The sequence below is a fragment of the Atta cephalotes genome (assembly GCF_000143395.1).
Source record: "Atta cephalotes unplaced genomic scaffold scaffold00044, whole genome shotgun sequence".
Classification (NCBI taxonomy): domain Eukaryota; kingdom Metazoa; phylum Arthropoda; class Insecta; order Hymenoptera; family Formicidae; genus Atta; species Atta cephalotes.
The window spans coordinates 1069444-1087625 of record NW_012130108.1 but is presented as its reverse complement, the minus strand read 5'-3'; the positions used below and the strand labels follow the sequence as shown (position 1 = coordinate 1087625).

General features: G+C 33.6%; 3 protein-coding genes across 3 annotated transcripts in view; 2 read left to right on the top strand and 1 right to left on the bottom strand.

Annotated features, from left to right (window-relative positions):
• Positions 1–6995: 6995 nt before the first annotated feature.
• On the top strand, positions 6996–9485 carry LOC105622394 (mitochondrial chaperone BCS1). Its single transcript, XM_012203819.1, has 7 exons — positions 6996–7126; positions 7232–7423; positions 7686–7825; positions 7899–8093; positions 8699–8932; positions 9022–9192; positions 9271–9485. Exons 1-7 carry the CDS (start codon positions 6996–6998, stop codon positions 9483–9485), a joined length of 1278 nt encoding a protein of 425 aa, XP_012059209.1.
• A 1543-nt stretch (positions 9486–11028) lies between these two features.
• LOC105622393 (histone-lysine N-methyltransferase 2D-like) lies at positions 11029–15144 on the bottom strand. Its single transcript, XM_012203818.1, has 7 exons — positions 15031–15144; positions 13887–14155; positions 12936–13455; positions 12325–12864; positions 11895–12145; positions 11470–11720; positions 11029–11312 (listed from the first exon to the last, which is right to left on the bottom strand). Exons 1-7 carry the CDS (start codon positions 15142–15144, stop codon positions 11029–11031), a joined length of 2229 nt encoding a protein of 742 aa, XP_012059208.1.
• Positions 15145–15750: 606 nt separating this feature from the next.
• Positions 15751–18182, top strand: part of LOC105622391 — a 4836-nt gene continuing 2404 nt past the window's right edge. Inside the window, exon 1 of the mRNA XM_012203817.1 lies at positions 15751–15949. Within this exon, the coding sequence (XP_012059207.1) occupies positions 15751–15949 (199 nt within the window). The remainder of the gene's footprint in view (positions 15950–18182) is intronic.

Sequence of the window (18182 nt, the reverse complement as noted above, 5' to 3'; positions counted from 1 at the left end):
CTACACACACACACACACACACACACACACACACACACACACACACACACACACACACACACACACACACACATCTTTCTAGTGATATATATGTATAACTTGGAAAAATTGCATAGCGAATTTCAATTAAGACAACCGATTATGTAATTCAATGATGGAGTTTCGATGAAGTTTCGATCATGTTAGTATAGTTTTATAAATAATTGTTGTCATTGTACATCTTATTGTGATGTACACACAATTTAAAACAATGTAATGGAGCGTCCTGCAAGATAAATTTTACATGTATACAACGTAAATAATGTTATGAATTTGTCAGTCAATCAAATTTGTTATGGCGGCTACTACTATTGTCTTTATTATCATTGCTATTATCGATATTATTGCTGCAATTGTGTATTTATTATTGTAACTATTTGTATATTGTCTGTCGGCTTCGTCGCGGTAAGACAAATTACCTAAAGAGAATTTATCGATCGTTTATCGACTATCAATCGATCAGTTGTCGCTATTATATTATATCTATATCTTGTAATTATCGCGTCACCTGTGTCTACGACGCGTGTCGCGAATGAAGACACTATTTCCCGTTTTATATAATTCAACATCGACATATTTTATTTCGGAATAAAGCCATTTTTCTCAGATTTTTATTTTATTCGTGATTTATTTCCTTATTTTATGTTTATCTTCTTCTTTTGTACTATTAATTTATTATTAGTAAAACAATTATTAATTACTTTCGCTTTATTAAGAGTTATTCGCGCACTAACTTGTAACTAGCTTATTGTAATAACTCGATTAACGGTCCTTACCTCTTTCTAGATTTTAAAGTTAATTAATGTAACGTCGAGATAAGAGGAGAAGAAATTCGTTTAATCACTTTAATCTACATTGGTGCAATTGTCTCTAGACAATTAATTTTATCTATTAATTCTAATTCCTAAGTATTAATTTGCGAGAGTAAAAGTGAAATGGGAATATTCATATTTAGGCGCTAGACACAGGTCGAGTTAATTTGTGTCCACAAACCGAGCCAGTCTCAGACCACCGTCCCTTTCCTTTTCGCCTCGCACCACCGTCGAGAACGAGCCAGGCAAAAAGAAAGATCTTTCCGTTTCTCGAGAAAGCTGTTCTCACTATTTTTCATGAGAAATTTCGTCCTCAACTCTACCTAGCCGTCCGCGCTGCTCCACGCGACTGGAGAGACAGCGTCAAAGAGATCTGAATTAATCTGTATTGTAACTACAAAGATAATTGTTATTCGGGAACTGTGCATAATTATCGATGTTTAATAACTACGTTACATTTAGGAAACTCCAATATTTATTTTTTACAGTATTATTTCTACTAATAAGATAATTGATGCAGTTTCTGTGATTGTATTCCAAAAATTTCATTGCTAATTCTGAAAATCTATAGTAAACGTAAACTATAGATTTTCAGAAATGGTAGTAAATTTTGGAGCACAGTCTGTATTATACTTAAAACTTTTCTGCTTCTTGTTAATTGATGTCTGAAAAGATAACAAAGCACAATTTCCAAAGTATTTAAAAATAATGAAATAGCCCAGTCGTGGAAGCGCACACCTTCGACAACTTTTGCCAAAAACAATTCTGTCCTTTCGAGGGATCGATACGGTCTTTCTGTACATTTACGTCCTTCACAAAGTTCCTTCACGTCGTAAAAGGTTGCGTACCGACGTCGTGAATTTCTATTTGCGTTATTTTATTGTTTATTATAATTATTCTGAAAAAAAAATCTTTAAAAAAAGAAATCCTTTCTCTGTTAAGCCTTTCATTCGTCGGATTCTTATAATTATCGAGCGACAATTATCGATTCGTTTTAATAATCTATGTTAATGATTTTTCCTGCTTGTATCTTTTAATCTCTTTTAAACTCTGTAAATCGTATTTCCTGAAAAGGATCCTAAAGAATACGCAACCGAGTTATTCATCAAGTTCGTGTTTAAGATTATTAAGCTGAAAAGAAAAAAGAAAAGAAGAAAAATAGAGCGAATTTTAGACAAATCCAGTGAAATAACCTAAACAGAAGACCAATCGTGAACAATAATAGGGATCTGTCTGCCAAGGATTGGTAAACAAATGGCAGACAGATTTGCTCAAGGCTTCCACAAAAGCTCTTATTGCGTCCCGTCCGGTGAGCTTCCCGACGGTGGTGCGTTTAGATCACGATATGTGAGACTAGAAATATGAGAGAGAGAGAGAGAGAGAGAGAGAGAGAGAGAGAGAGAAAGAATGGGACTCAAGTAACGAGTTCGATTAGTTGTAACGGCGTAGACTAAGAAATTAATCGATTGCGTATGTGTGCTGGAATTATTATCATGGAATTCTCTAGGAGAATTCCATAGAGAACTCTCGATGTAACAACGCGCGAGTAAAAACGTTCCGACAAACATCGGGAAATGCTGCGCTGAAATTGGGTCCATGTTGCATTTACGCGAGATATTTTTGCACTTTGTCAATCAGAAAGTCGGAGAAATTATTTTCTGGCAATAATTATACGAATACTGCACGACACTATCAGAACATATTCCGTATTTTTTTACTGTAACCAGCTATTTCTAAAATACGCCATTGTTAATATAGGACATTTTTATGTGGCACTAAAAATAAAAGATTGTATCGATTTTTTAATGCCTTATGACTGTATGATTATTAACTAATAGGTATTCGTGGATACATTCATGAACTTGAATATTTTCTTCAACTACGTTATGAAAAATTGTTTAGACTAATATTCTTTGCATAATTTTAACATAGTCTTATTTCTCGAATTTTGAAATTTAAAATGTAGAAAAATTAATTATGTTAGAGATTTTGAAGATACTTTAATGATAAAGAAATATTAATTTAAAATACATTGAGCCCGCGAAAATAAAAAAAATAAATTCGAAACAAATATCGATTAGGATTAAATATTAATTGCTATTAGAGAATATTCGTATAGCTTAATTAATTTTCCACGAAAGATAAGTTAATTGTGATTACTAATGTCAATTGCATTTACATAGATTTATGTATTAATTTTTTAACTTAGTATGTAAATTTCTTAATGTATTAACGAATATAACGAATATAAGTAATATTATTTAATTATTTACACTCTGTTCTCGATTGTAAAAGAAAAGAAAGATCTTTGTAATAAAATTTGGAGCATGGACCCAAAATATTGTACATATTGTAAATGCACTCTTTAGTATTACGGCATTAATAATACATTGTCTAAAAAACGTACCAACATCGTGGAAATTAGCACGAACGATTTATACATATTATACGAACGTCAACGATCATAATTATATTTTCTCCGCTATAATAGAATGTTTAACATTAACGTAGAAATGATCCCGGAACCAACTGACATTTATACAACCTCGTGATTTTTTCTCCTGCATTTATTGAGGATTAATCGATAGATTCCAGTCATTTTAAATCAGCTCAGAAGTAGCTGTTAAGTAGATGTTCAGTGATTATTATTTGCAAGAATATTTAAAAAACAAAGGAAAGACAAAAGAAAGAGAGAGAAAACAAGATGCATATTCAAGCCACACCTGGAGTTGACTTCATCAAACAATGGTACATTATACGTAGTAAAAGATACTTTTTGTAACATAAAATGAAATATAATCATTTGTAACAGCAGACTACAAATTAATTTTCTAATCTTTTTCTTTTTCTTTTTCATTTTTTGTTTCTTTCTCTTCTTTTCCTTTCTTTTTTTCTTTTCTTTCGTCTTCTTTTGTTATTATTTAAATACATACACACATAGTGATATATTTTTTTAAGATAATGCCGAGTCATTGATAGCAAGAAAAAAATTTTTACAATTCAGTTTCTAAATGTTTATAAAATGTATTCAATGTATTAATTTTTTTTATTAATGTTCATCAATCGATTTATATTACGTTGTTATCTTAATTATTTTGTATTATTTTATATTGGGTTGTCCGAAAAGTTCGTGCCGACTAAAATTTAAATTTTAATATACATTTATTAAATTAAAATTTTCTGCGTTTCAATTTTCCTTCAACATCGGCACGAATTTTCCGGACAACCCAATATTACATATATTATTGTGTAAAATATAAATGGACTAATATATGAAACATTAAATGTTACAATTTATTTTGAGTAGAAGTAAGAAATTCATTAAATAAAAAATAACATTAATTTAAATGTGTCAATTTTCCTCGATCAGCCGTTGTGAAATGAAATAAATTCTATTTTTTAATTATATATAATTATATATAATATAATTATATTTTTTCCGTACTTCTGGCTATCATTTTTTCAATAATGCATTACTTCTGCGAGGTGCCTTTCAGTAATAATCAAGAGTAATAATTAAGATCATCCCCAAAATATATTAAAAATTCTGTAATTATCGGTACTGGAATGTTGTTTCTAGCAGTGCTCCATATTATGCGACACGTGTTCGAATGTAGAGATTGTGAAGAGCCAAAAGTTACTTTTCACTTTTTAGCAAATTGACCCAAGAATATCCTACGAAATATAATTTATAGAAGATTTTCATATTCATATTTCTTCAATCATAATTTAATGTTTGTTCCTGCATCATCGCAATTGAAGATATAGTAGAATTCTACCATATCTCGTACTCACTCCACAAACAGCTTCTGGCTGAATCCACTCCACTCTCCCTTGATTCTCTTTGATATCCTATATATCCTATGTGTATATGTGTATGCGATTTTGGTATAATATAGTGCTCACAAGTTTAGTTCAATTATCAGCCACGTGATGTCTATCACTTTATATTTAAGCGATTATTTAAATTAATTGTCGAAGTTATATTATGCCTATGTTAATTGATTTATATTTTTATTAAAATTTTAGTAAATTGCATAACTTTAATTCTTCGCTTTTAAATAGAATTTATTATCAAATTTATCTTCATCGAATCTGGAAATCAAATTAACAATACAAATAATCCTTCCCGAAGTACTTGTTTTTGATATGATTCCTATATAAGAAATAAAATATAAATATAAAATATAAAAAATATAAAATATAAAATATAAATGAGCATTTCGGATCCTCTGTAGAGGTAGAGGATCTAGTAGTCTGATACTGATGAAGGCGCTTCCTGTCCCTATCTGGTAAATTAGAACAGGTCAACATGATTCAAAATCTTTATTTAATAGTTTCAATACAGGCTCAGATATAAAATAATACAAAATTGTATTTCAACATAGTAAGTCTGGTTTGGTTGGTAGTATGTTTTCACAAAACTGATCTTCTATAAAGAAAAGTCTGAAAAAACAGACTTGAATAGTATTCATATGGCTGCCATGAATATTGTCTATCGTTTTATCACCAAAAAAAAACAAGATACAATATAAATAGTAAATAAACTAATTAATCGATAAGAGATGTATAAAATACTAACTTATTGAGTTAATCTAGTTTATAAACCTATAAACCTATAAATTAATAGACCCAAATAAACCAGAATAGTATTATTGTGTTGCAATATTAGTACTGCCAATATTGAATATCTAGTATATATTACCTGTACTATAGTTCAGCTCTGTAGCAGTGAATATGGGAACAAAGCTAATGTAAACAATACTCTTAATTCTAATTACAGAATAACTATTTACCAGACTTATCATGTTGAAAGCAGTTTGAGATCTCAGTTAACAGGAGCCATTGAACAGGAAACGCCCAATAGGCACTATCCTTATTCAACCAATAACATTAACTTTTTTGCATTCAGCATAACGCAACAGTTTTGCTGTTCAAAAATTTTTATGACTGTCTAGACCCGGAATGCACTCAACATCTCGCAACACATTTACTTAACGGTCGCTATGGTCGCTATCATGATGAAAAGAAGAAAGATGAATCACTTCCATTATTCACCATGGTGGAGGAAATCATGGAGGAAACCAGCATGATGGAGGAGATACCAGTTGGTACCATCAACTCGATTATTATCACAATCGGTATTTGCGCAGCGATTGTAGGTAAATTCATGGAATTATTGAAAGATAAAAAGCTTCAAAGTCTTATCCGCGAAAGATTAATTTCTCAGTTTTTCACTTGATCGTCGTTCGTGGAAGAACGTGACGGCTTTTATTCGTGTATATACATACATAATATTGTACTCCGCTGTGCGTTTTCCTTTCGCTCTCGTTCTCCACTGCACATAAAAGACTGACTCGCAGTGACGTGCCCTCATCAATCAATAATTTTTTACGGCACGCAAATTTGTGTCTGAATATGTAATATTGGTAATTATACAGTTTAGCAGAATCACCTCAAAAATCAATAAATTTAGACTTATTCGATGCGTTTTTGCATGAAATGAAAAAATCTAATAGAAATAAGCTCTGCCTCACCAAGATATTAAGCATGAAAGTTGGAGACTTTAGAGATACTTGCCCTTCCGACTTGTTACATCCGCTATGTATTAATTACACAAATTCATTGGTTTACAAACATAAATTTACTGTCTTTGCATTAGTGAATTTGTAAAGCAGAGAATTTATTTTTAAAGCAGTGAATTTGTATAATTAAAGCAGAACATGTACGTGCTATATCGAATCAGAATGACAGATATTTTAACCTCTAAAGTCTCTAACTTTAAAATTTAATAACTCGATTCACGAGACCAACCGCCGCATTTTTTTGTCAGATTCTTTCATTTTGACTGAAAACGCGTCGAATGAATATATTTTTATTAAAATTTTAGATGGAGAGGCTATTCTAAATAATTATCCAAAACGTTATATACTTCGTAGAAGAAAGATTAATGACGCAACTTCATCATCCAGCGAAGTAACATACTTCCATATTTTCACTCACATTGTATTTGTTTACATAGTTCTATAATGATTTTTCTAATTAGAGGACCGAAAGAATAGTTTCCATCAGAGAGAGATTGTTAATTATTGTTAATTCTCATTTGTAACACATTTTTATGTTGCTATTTGTGCAAATTGCATCATGACACTTGTCGAATACGTGCAAACTCTATCTGATAATCCTTACTTCGGCGCTGGCTTTGGTTTATTTGGCCTTGGAGCTGGAGCTGCTTTGTTGAGAAAAGGCGTTCAGGTTGGAGCTGTATTATTTAGGTACAATTATAAACACTTGCTTTATACAGCAAATTTTTTATAATATTTATTGTATTTGTTAAGTACAGTTTGTTTATTTAATTTAATATGTTACTTTTTTATTAGACGACATTATATGATCACTTTGGAAGTTCCATGCCGCGATAAGAGTTATCAGTGGCTTCTGCAATGGATCACGCACAAAGGCGCACGAAAGACACAGCATCTCTCTGTGGAAACTAGCTTTGAACAGAGAGAGACTGGTCATGTAAAAACCAAATATGATTTTATTCCTAGCATAGGAACTCATTTTTTCAGGTCAGGATATGACTGAATTTTTTAAATGCTAATATTTTCTGCTAAAAAATAAAATTTGGGTGCAATTTAGTGACATAAGTCAACAAACATCATTCTATTTGCTTGATATTCAATTGCATTGAGAACGAAGACAGAACAACATTTGTTTCACCAAATAAAAAGCACTCTATATTAATTACAATTTATTTTAAATTAATTTATTTAAACTAAAGCTAGAATTTCTTCGGCTTGACTATCTTCAATATCTTTCCTAATTTTACAGATATAAAGGCAACTGGATAAAGGTAGAAAGAACTAGAGAACAACAGACTTTAGATCTACATATGGGCGTACCATGGGAAACTGTGCAGTTGACGGCGTTTGGCAAAGACAGAAGCATATACTTTAATATTCTCGAAGAAGGTTGAGTTGTTAAAATATTTACAGACACATTACGTAACATCAGAAAATCAGAGGCAATTCTTAATTCGTATAGCCAGACAAATGGCTTTGAAAGAACACGAAGGAAAGACTATAATGTATGTTGCCATGGGGAGCGAATGGCGACAGTTTGGACATGCCAGAAAGAGAAGACCGCTGGAATCGGTAGTCCTAGATACCGGTATCTCCGAGAGGATATTAAACGATTGTCGGGAATTCATCAATAATCCGTCGTGGTACAGCGAAAGAGGTAAATCTAATAGCGAATTCAGTTCAGTCACTTGCATTATAGATTAGATTAGTGTACACTAAAAGCAATTAGATGTGAAATTAGTGAAGTTAATGTAAAAGTATATAAATATTTTAAATACTCAATAATGATATTGTCTTGTTATTTAATGTTAGAAGTAAGAACAGTCATTATCGATTTTTATTTTTTAGATTAATAATCTTCTTGTGTAAAAGATAGGATTCTATAAAGTTTTCAATTTTTAACTAATCATGTTTTATATTGACAAAATAACTTTTTATTATTTTCTTTGTTTTCATAATAATTTATCCGTTCGTTTCTTTTAATGAATAAAAAATGTTGATAATTCCAGTGTTAATACATTATTTCATTGTTTGTCAAAAATTAATTATATTAGCAACTGCATTTAAGTATTTTATTTAAAATAGTCTTTATGTATATTAATCTCGTATAGTGCGAGTGACAGAATTTTTAAAACTAACAGAATTTACTATAAGATTTCTACTTTCTGCTCTAAATACAAAATCCGATGTCATTCATTAGCAAATCGAAAAAGCAATGCTGCATGTATACATGTTTCCAAGAATTAAGAACAATCTTTCTAGGAATACCATATCGCCGGGGCTATTTGTTACATGGACCTCCGGGATGCGGTAAATCTTCATATATTACCGCGTTGGCCGGGGAATTAGAACGCGGCATTTGTGTTTTAAATTTATCCGAAAGAGGTCTGACGGATGATAGACTGAATCACTTATTAGCAGTAGCACCACAGCAAACGATCATCCTGCTGGAGGATATCGATGCCGCTTTTATCAGTAGGGAAGATTCTAAACAAGGTAGAGATGACTTTTAATTATAAAGCACAAAATAAGGTATTAGAACAATAAATAAATTAGTTATTTTCATATTTTGCTTTCAACTTCAGTTAAGGCAGCATACGATGGTCTCAATAGAGTAACGTTCAGTGGTCTATTAAACTGTTTGGATGGTGTGGCTTCTACAGAAGCTAGAATATTATTTATGACGACTAATTATTTGGATAGATTAGACCCTGCGCTCGTTAGACCGGGCAGAGTCGATGTAAAAGAATATATTGGTATGTATAGAAAAATAAGAGACTAGAAATATAATTAATGAATTTAAATATAATAATTATTTCGATGCTATCTTTCAGGATGGTGCAGTACAAATCAGGTTGAGCAAATGTTTTTAAGATTTTACAAGGAACCGGGCAAGAATTCTGGTGTACTTGCAAAGGATTTTGCGAACAGTGTCATGTCTTTCAAGAAAGATGTCAGTCCGGCACAGATTCAGGGATACTTCATGTTCCACAAAAGTAATCCCAACGCGGTCGTAAATAACGTCTCGCAAATTTGGGAGCTCACGTGATAAAAAGTGAAATTGTAGTTATAATTTGAAGTAAAGCTACATGCAATTGGCTAGATTAATTCCCTTTCTGTACAAAAAGGTACATTTATACTATTCTCAAAGAAGAGAAACCAGATTATAGTATGGATAATGAGTCTAGTTGTAGTCTAATTGTTTTTATTTTCCCTTATAAAACAAATACAAAATGGGATGGAGATCTCAGTGGAAGTAGCTGAAAATATTTCTATTAATCGTGTGATATATACAATACATGATGATATTATCGTTGACGTAATGTCATGTATTGTAAAATACAACGTCATATTCTCACTCGATATGAGTATATGTAATACTCTACTATTTAATATCAATACATGAAGGAAGATGGGCATTTGAAATACCAACAAAATTTATCTACATATCTCACACATTTTTCGTGTAACTAGTGCACTACTTTGCATTTGTACCACCGGTAATTGTATACGGACGAATATCAATGCTGCTTTATTTAAAAAAAATTATATAACAAATACCAATCTTTAATTGGATGCTGCATTAAAAGAAAAATTTGTGTATATGAAATGATATAAAACTTATGATAATGTAATAGTATTAATCATAAAAAAATTTGTGTACGAATATCATAAAAAAAAGGAGTTTGCACTGGATGAGTTTAACAGCCTGCTTGAAATTGATTTGCTACACTTTTCTAATTGAAACGTGCCAATTTGTACTGTAGTTTTAAAATAGATTCATATATATATTAATTAAATATATAGAATATATACTATGTAAAATCATTTATATATAACTCTCACAAAAAAGGATCGAATAGGAGTTATATATCGAAAATAGATCTATTATTAGATTCGTTAAGAAGTTTCTTGGATTTTCTATTCTACATACTATTAATAAGTAGTTTATATGCCGAATCAGCCGATATTTGTGTCTAAATTCATTTGATATTCAGATCATGTTTTCTTTCAACTGTTAAAGATATTTACAACATAAATGTTAAAACCTTAAGTTAATGAAGTTTGATCATATTGTATAAAAATCAATTTTTAATATACAATGATTTAATTATGACTGCACATTATTTAAAGAGACGATATTTATAGCAAAATAAATGTGACGTCTTTGCTCTATTCTATACGATTCTATATGTACATATTATAGTCTTCATGTTGATTTAAATTGGTCTAAACGCTGTATGGTATTATAAAAGTTTCTCTTTAAAATCAATAATTTTTTCTTAGATATAACAATAAAATTATCGAGTTTTCTTCTTGCACATGCTTAGACATATCTTCTAATATTGCAATTTATGTATAAGTTAAATCGCGTACATAAAAGTCATAATACTAAAATATTTATCTTAATTGTATTGACAAAATCTCTGCATCACTGATTCTCAAACTGATTTTCAATTGCCGGAACCCTTTTCATAAAAACATATTTTGCGGTGCTAATAAATGACGGAGTTTGTTCAAATTGCAATTAAACTTTTCAATTTTCAATTTTTTTTCCTACATATGCGGTTCAGATTGTCGTACTGATGTATCTAAAAACTCCAAATATATGGCTCGTAATTTAGAGGATCTGTTTGCTCCATGTGACTGGCATGACTACTGCCGCTGACCATGCACGATGGATACGCGACGCCGGAATTGCTCGGGCCCGACACAGGTGGAACTATCGGTGCCAATCTGCAGTCCGGTCTCTGTTGCATTATTGGGCCCATCGACATCAGTTGCGGTGCTGGCGGAGGCGGTTGCGACAGTGCGGGAGGTGCGGTAATATTATGCACTGGTTGCATTATGTTAGGACCCGAAACATAATTTCCCACTAAAAAGTGATTTAAAGAAATTAGTTTTTTCTCACATGTGTATTCATATTATGTGTTATCAGGAAATTATTATTATTATTATTATTATTATTATTATTATTATTATTATTATTATTATTATTATTATTATTATTATTATTATTACTCAACACTTACTGTTTCCAGGATTATGGAACGGTAATGGAGGTTGTTCCTGTATTATGTTTGCCGGAGGTGAAATCGCTTTTGGTGGTGGCGGTGGCTCATTACTTTTCTTCTTCCGCATGATACGTTTTTGACTGTTATTTATTATCTGATTACGTTTCTTATCACTACTCTTCTTCTTCTTTTCTCCCGGCATTTTCGGTTTGTTAGGACGATTGCCACTAGGCTGCCACAAATGAACTGTGTGGACTGCATTGCCTTCGCTAAAAAAAAAATACATAACATTTTGTTTTTATGTTACAAAAAATGTTTCACAATTAGAATACATTTTAATTATAGAAATATATTTCTCAACAAACTCAGTCTCGTTACAAAATTTTTTTAGAAGTTCCTAAAGAACATTTCAAAAGAAAAATTATAGAGATAATTTATCTAACCCTTGCTTTTTGCCCAATTTCCAGCTGTGTATCCCAGCTTTGTGAAGCCTCTCTCTAATTGTATCCACGCTGCATTTAAGACCTAGCGCAGGTGCTACATATTTAGCGGCGGTGAGAGGATGCTGAGTAGCCATTGCGACGATGGCCTCGTCTTGTTCCTTGGTAGTAATTCTACGTCGACCCTTTCGTTCCTTTGTTTGTACATTGCCTTCCTTATGCCAACGTTCTAACCATCTTTTAACAGTACGTTCCTGATTAATTCAAAATCATGTCCATGTAAATCTTTTGTGTTAACTTTCTCGAGTTTGTAATACAACTTTCATAACTATTCACATATAATCTAGAGATCTACAATAGATGAGATATACAATATATGAATTATGTCTAGGTTAATTTAAAACTTAGTAAGAGCAATATACTTTTGACATACCGATCTATCGATTGCCAATGCAATGGACAAGGTGGATAGTCCAGCCTCGGACATTCCGATCATACGATTCCTGATCTCCACGCTAGTCTCTAACGTTCCTTTTGCTTTGCCACCTTTCTTCATTTTCTTCTGTCGTTCTGATTTTTGGCCTTTGTGCGACGATTTCTTATTCTGTTGACATTCGCAGGATGACTCACTATTAGAACGACTGATTCTTAAAACGAATGAATCGCCAGAACTACACGTGTCCGATCCTACGTTCTCGTTCGTCTGCTCAGGACTAGAACGTCTGCCAGATTGCAAGTGCTGATGTTGTTGTTGAATTTGATGTTCCACGGTCAGTCGCTGCTGATCGAGACTATGATGATGAGACTGAGTATTCTGCTGATGCGATTGATCCTGCAGTCGCGTCTGTACTTGTGCCTGCACGTGCTGCTGGGCCTGTTGCGCGTGATGTTGCTGCTGTTCCTGCTGTGTGTGCAGCTCTTGCAGTTGCGTCGGCGGCGGTGGATGCTCGTGAGGCAAGGGATTTGGTTGTCCCTGTAGATAATATACAAACATTATATCGTACATGCATATTGTATTTGTCTTAAAAATAATAAAAAATGAACCTGTGGATAATGATGACTCCCTTGCACCAAATCCAACGGCCAATTTTGTACCATGTTCAATCCTGGATGTTGATAGATAGGCTGCGGTTGTTGCACTAGACTCAACGCGTTGCCAAACTCCGTCTGACTCGTAGATACAGAGGATTGCATTTCGGTGACTTGAGGAGCGGAAGGCAGTGGAGGAAGATTTTGCTGAGAAAACACGAATTCTTGCTGTTGCTGCTGCTGCTGTTGCTGCTGCTGCTGCTGTTGCTGCTGCTGCTGCTGTTGCTGTTGCTGCTGCTGCTGCTGTTGTTGTTGTTGCTGTTGTTGCTCAGCATTTTGATTCTGCTTTAGACTTTCCGTCGGTGCACCATCGTCAGCGTACACCTCTCGAGATCTCACTTTTTTTGATGGATTCTTCTTTTTAACAGTAACATTTCTCTCAGACTTGTTCGAATCTTTGGGAGTTTTCTTTTTACCTAATTGGGTGCCGGTCGGTCGCCATACCGCCTGTTGAATCGCTGCGCCGTCTGCATCACTGGAAAATTAATCCCATAATCAGAGAACAGATATTAAAAGCTTATTCAGACCTATTCTTATAATATAATACATAATATATAAATATAACAGAATGCTTGCTTTTTCATATTTAAAATCTGAGAGAGTCTAAACAATTTCGAATTGAAATAAACATCTGTATGCTTATTATAATCTTTATATCAAGTATAAAACTGAAGGACAAAAGTAGAAACCCATTGAACTTAATGTCTTTAATGTATTTCTATACGTATTATTATTACATATTTTAAGATTGCAAGACAAACGACTATTCAGTTGAACTTTTGCGAACATTTTTTTTTCTCTAATGGAAAAAAAGAGGAAAGAGGTAAACCTTGCAAGAAATTTAATTGAAAAGAACAGAGACTTAAAAAAATCGAAACTATATAGAATATACTCAAAAATATTAACCCTAATGGAATCCTTTGCATGTATTTGCGCGAGGGGCTCCAATTGTGGATTCCAGCTTTGTGCAGCCTTTCTCTCACGGTATCCACGGAACAGGTGAGACCTAACGCAGGAAGCACTGCCTTCGCCGCCGTTATGGGCGTTTGAGTGGCTAAACGAATTATTGCTTCATCTTGTTCTACAGTAGTGGCTCTCTTGCGTCCGCAACGCTCTCGTGTCTCCACTGTGCCTTCCTTGTCAAATCTATTCAACCATCTCTTCACTGTACGTTGCTGAAAGCAATCAAGATATTAACAAATATATTCTTATTAGACAGTCGTGAAAATTCATCAAAGCCACAATGTATTAGGATTCCAAAGGAATCCTGTAAGGAATACTGTCCACTTCTATCAATGTAAATAAGTTTTTATCTTGATTTAATTTATTGCTCTCTATCTTCTTCTAGTGAACAGTAAAATTGAATCACTTCATAAAATGACTAATTTACTTTTTATCTTTTTCTAATTAATTTCTTTAGAATTAAAAAACACGAAGAGTAAGTTAAACCAAGATTAAAGTTAATCTACGTTGGTGGAAATGGGTATAATTGATGTAGATTAACTTTAATCTCAGTTCAACTTATTCCTAAAAAGACAAAAAAATAAGTCAAATTGAGATTATTTTCACATATTTTCTTTCAATTCTAAGAAATAAAAAAAACCATATCTTTTTCTAATTCTTAGAATTAGAAGAAGATAATTAAGTTAAACGGAGATTAAAGCTAATCTACACTGATAGAACTGAACCAATTATATATGTAGATTAATTTTAATTTTAATCTCAGTTTAACTTACTTTTATCTTTTAAGAATTAGAAAAATCATTTTAAATACTTATAATAATACCTTTTTAAATACTTATAAAAATACCTTTTTAAATACTTTTTAAATACTTATAACTAGAGGAAGATAAATTGAGATTAAATCTACATTGATAGAAATGTAGACAATATAGATTAATTTTGGTTCAACTTATTCTTTATCGTTTTTTTTAATTCGTAGAACAAGAAAAACATTATCAAATCGAGATTAAAGCTGATTTATTAATATAATTTCTATCTATGATATAATGTTTATCTATAATTTCATATAAACATAAGCTTTATTTACCGAGCAATTGACCGCGGCGGCGATCTCTCGCAGGCCGAGACCGGCCTCGTACATTCCCACCATCCGATTCCTCAATTCGGGAGTCGTCTCGTGGACGCCTCTCGTCTTGCCCATCTTCCTCGTCTTCGGGAACGACGGACCAAGCGGGGATTTAAATCGCACGCGACGTGTGACGTATGCGAAAGGACGCGAATCACGTGACGAGAGGCGACCACCGATCGTCGCCTTCGAATCTCTTTCTCTCCTTCTTTCTCTCTCAAAGCTCGGCTTCGCAATCACTCGCGAGCATCCTGGAAGGATCCGGTTATCGCGGAATCGATTAACTCAACGGCGAATGTCGTCATCGTGCCAGGGTCGTCGACATCACCGAGCGTCTTCGGACAGCGTCTCGACGTCCGGATTCTCGCGGAGTCGTGTCGTTTTCTTTCACCCGCGGACGCGGGTACGTCGCTCCCGCATCGGTCACCACCGTTCGCCAAACGTCGCGCCGGGTTCTCTTCGGCCTCTTTGACTCTTTCTCGTCTCGCCGAAACGTACGGCTCTCCTTTTCTCACCACTCCGCTTCTCACCGCTCCACTCCGCTCCGCGCCGTAGCCAGACGAAGGGATATACCCAGCGGGAGGGACACGCGTCCGCGGTCAATACAACTGCCGTCGAGTACAGTCTGTCGAAATTCTTTTGTCCTTCGGCTGGCGTCACGACGCCCAAGACGCGCGCGAGATGAGTGTCGCGGCCGCGTCACCGAGACGCAGATCGCGCGTAATCCAGATTCCTGATCGCCTCCGCGGCTCGCCGAACCTCCGGTTCCTCAGGTTCCTGGAAAGTCTCACTGATGATCGTCGCACGTCGTCAATCGGAGTCCTGCGGACTGTACCGCGCCATCGTCGGTACAGTCCGCGGCGATCGACGCGAGCGACAGGTGTGCCGTTCGAAATTTCGGGCTCCCCAACGTTTCGGTCCGGCACAGTTTAACAGGCCGATCGGCACACGATATGTGTTTAGTGTCCTCCGTTTTGTAAATAAATTAACCACGTGGCAAATTCGCGACGCGAGTCGCACGGCAATACTTGTTCTGACCGCGGTCAATACTTGACCCGCGGACTGTACGCGGGAAAAGTACAGTCGGTGGGAATGACTGGGATACTGAATTGGAGTAAATCGTGTCGTGTCTCATCGATTTATTCCAACACGATGCGATTTTATTTAATTTGATAAATGTTGAATGCAATCTAAACATTCGCATAATGCGCTATTTGATTTGATCTTATTTTTATACACGACTGATCCATTGATTGCATTATACGGAGTACGGTAATGTGTGAGAGGTGCCTTTTGTGACATTTACGTCGCGTGGTCAATAATTCCACGGGCGACTGTACCGGAGAGAAGTGAGGTTATTCAGAGCCCGCGTTCGGATACGCTCGCGCACCTCCGCTGGAATTGTATTGACTCAGAAAACGCACGTGTCAGCCGCGCTTTCACAGGGAGTGCATTCCATTTGACTTTTACAACACTAACAAGCATTATTTATTCTTGTTTTTAACATTTAATAAACAATAAGGAAGGAATGATTTTATGCGAACATCAAATGAAACAACGCACTCCAGGACGATGGCTGCGCGATACCACGTGAAAAGATTCATCATCATCCACGGCTTCATCATTTCCTGGCTTCGAGTAATTCTAAAGGGTCAAATACAGGCTACGGTCGATTTGGACGCTCACACGATTTAAGCGCTTCATCATTCTGTCTTTATCGTTCATTCGATTTATTAGACATAAAATAAGAATAAAAGTATTGAAAGCGCTGAAAGTGTTTAAATCAACTGCAGCCACAATAAAATGAAACTAATAAACAGATTTCAACATATCAGAAATCAGAATACATGGTTTCTGATAAGTTGAAATCTGTCAGATAGTATACATATTATACAAATTCCAGACACAGAATACTTATGATATATTTATTACCATTCATTTTTTGAAATGCAATATAAATATTTTAGACATATTTTATATAAAGCTTATTATTTGAAATATATGAATTATTAAAATATAGACTAAATATTTTATATAATATTTATGATGAATATATGTAAATAAATATTTATAGTACCTATTTTTTACTTAAGTTCTAATGTCTTATTAAGTTATACTTTTATAACATTTACTACAACATTTACAATAAATATTTCGTAATATTTAAAATAAATGATTTGTGCAATTTACAACACAAAAATATAATATTTATAAAATATAATATTTCTAATAAATCTTATAAATATTTATAAATATAATATAATTATAAATATTTATTTTGTTAACATTTTATAAATATATTGTGTATTGTTGTCTGGGACACAGAGAGTTCAAAAAGAATCCAGTCGTATATCATCAATTTGAGTTTATTTTCGGAAAAGAATTATTTTCTGAAAAGTTTTTAAAAAGAATTTTTTTTTGCATCTGACAATGAACTCAAATATTAGGTGTAGTAAAAAGAAATCCATTATTTTTCTATTTAAAATTTTCATGCAAAAATACACCTAATATGATAACACATTTATGACTGAATTCTTTTTAAACTATTTATGCTATTTGAATTATTTCTATTGTCTGAGTCCTTATTTTCAATGCCTGAAATTACACGTCCAGGACGAGCTATCATCGGCATCTAACTTCAAATCAGAATTCCATTTAATTTTTGTATTTATATTGTAATAAAATAAAATATTACGTATTACATTAAAGTGATGTATCTCACGAGCGTATTATTTTAATTCTCTTTTTATAAAACCTTTTCTTAATTTCCTGCAAGATGCGCAATATGATGTATAATATATACCTGCAGCTGCAACATATGTTACTCATAGAGAGATAACATGATGAGATGGAAGACTTCGACCAAATTCCGATTAAACTACTGATTCGAATAGAACCATATAAAGCGAAATTTCTAATTATATATAATTGCTTTTTCTATTTAATTTTCTTAATTTTCTTAATTTTTCATTTGTTAACAAAAAAATTAATAATTCTGCGTTAATAAAAAATAGTGTGCGTGCGTGTGCGTGCGTGCGTGCGTGCGTGCGTGTGTGTGTGTGTGTGTGTGTGTGTGTGTGTGTGTGTGTGTGTGTGTGTGTGTGTGTGTGTGT

Excerpts from the sequence above, each read along its gene's own strand:
- LOC105622394 (XM_012203819.1), top strand. The coding sequence starts at position 6,996 with ATGACACTTGTCGAATACGTGCAAACTCTATCTGATAATCCTTACTTC. Across the intron at positions 7,826-7,898 it reads CTTTAATATTCTCGAAGAAG|CCAGACAAATGGCTTTGAAA; the intron begins GTTGAGTTGTTA and ends TAATTCGTATAG. Across the intron at positions 9,193-9,270 it reads CGATGTAAAAGAATATATTG|GATGGTGCAGTACAAATCAG; the intron begins GTATGTATAGAA and ends GCTATCTTTCAG.
- LOC105622393 (XM_012203818.1), bottom strand. The coding sequence starts at position 15,144 with ATGGGCAAGACGAGAGGCGTCCACGAGACGACTCCCGAATTGAGGAAT. Across the intron at positions 13,456-13,886 it reads ATGCAAAGGATTCCATTAGG|TGATGCAGACGGCGCAGCGA; the intron begins GTTAATATTTTT and ends TTAATTTTCCAG. Across the intron at positions 12,865-12,935 it reads GGAGTCATCATTATCCACAG|GGACAACCAAATCCCTTGCC; the intron begins GTTCATTTTTTA and ends TATTATCTACAG.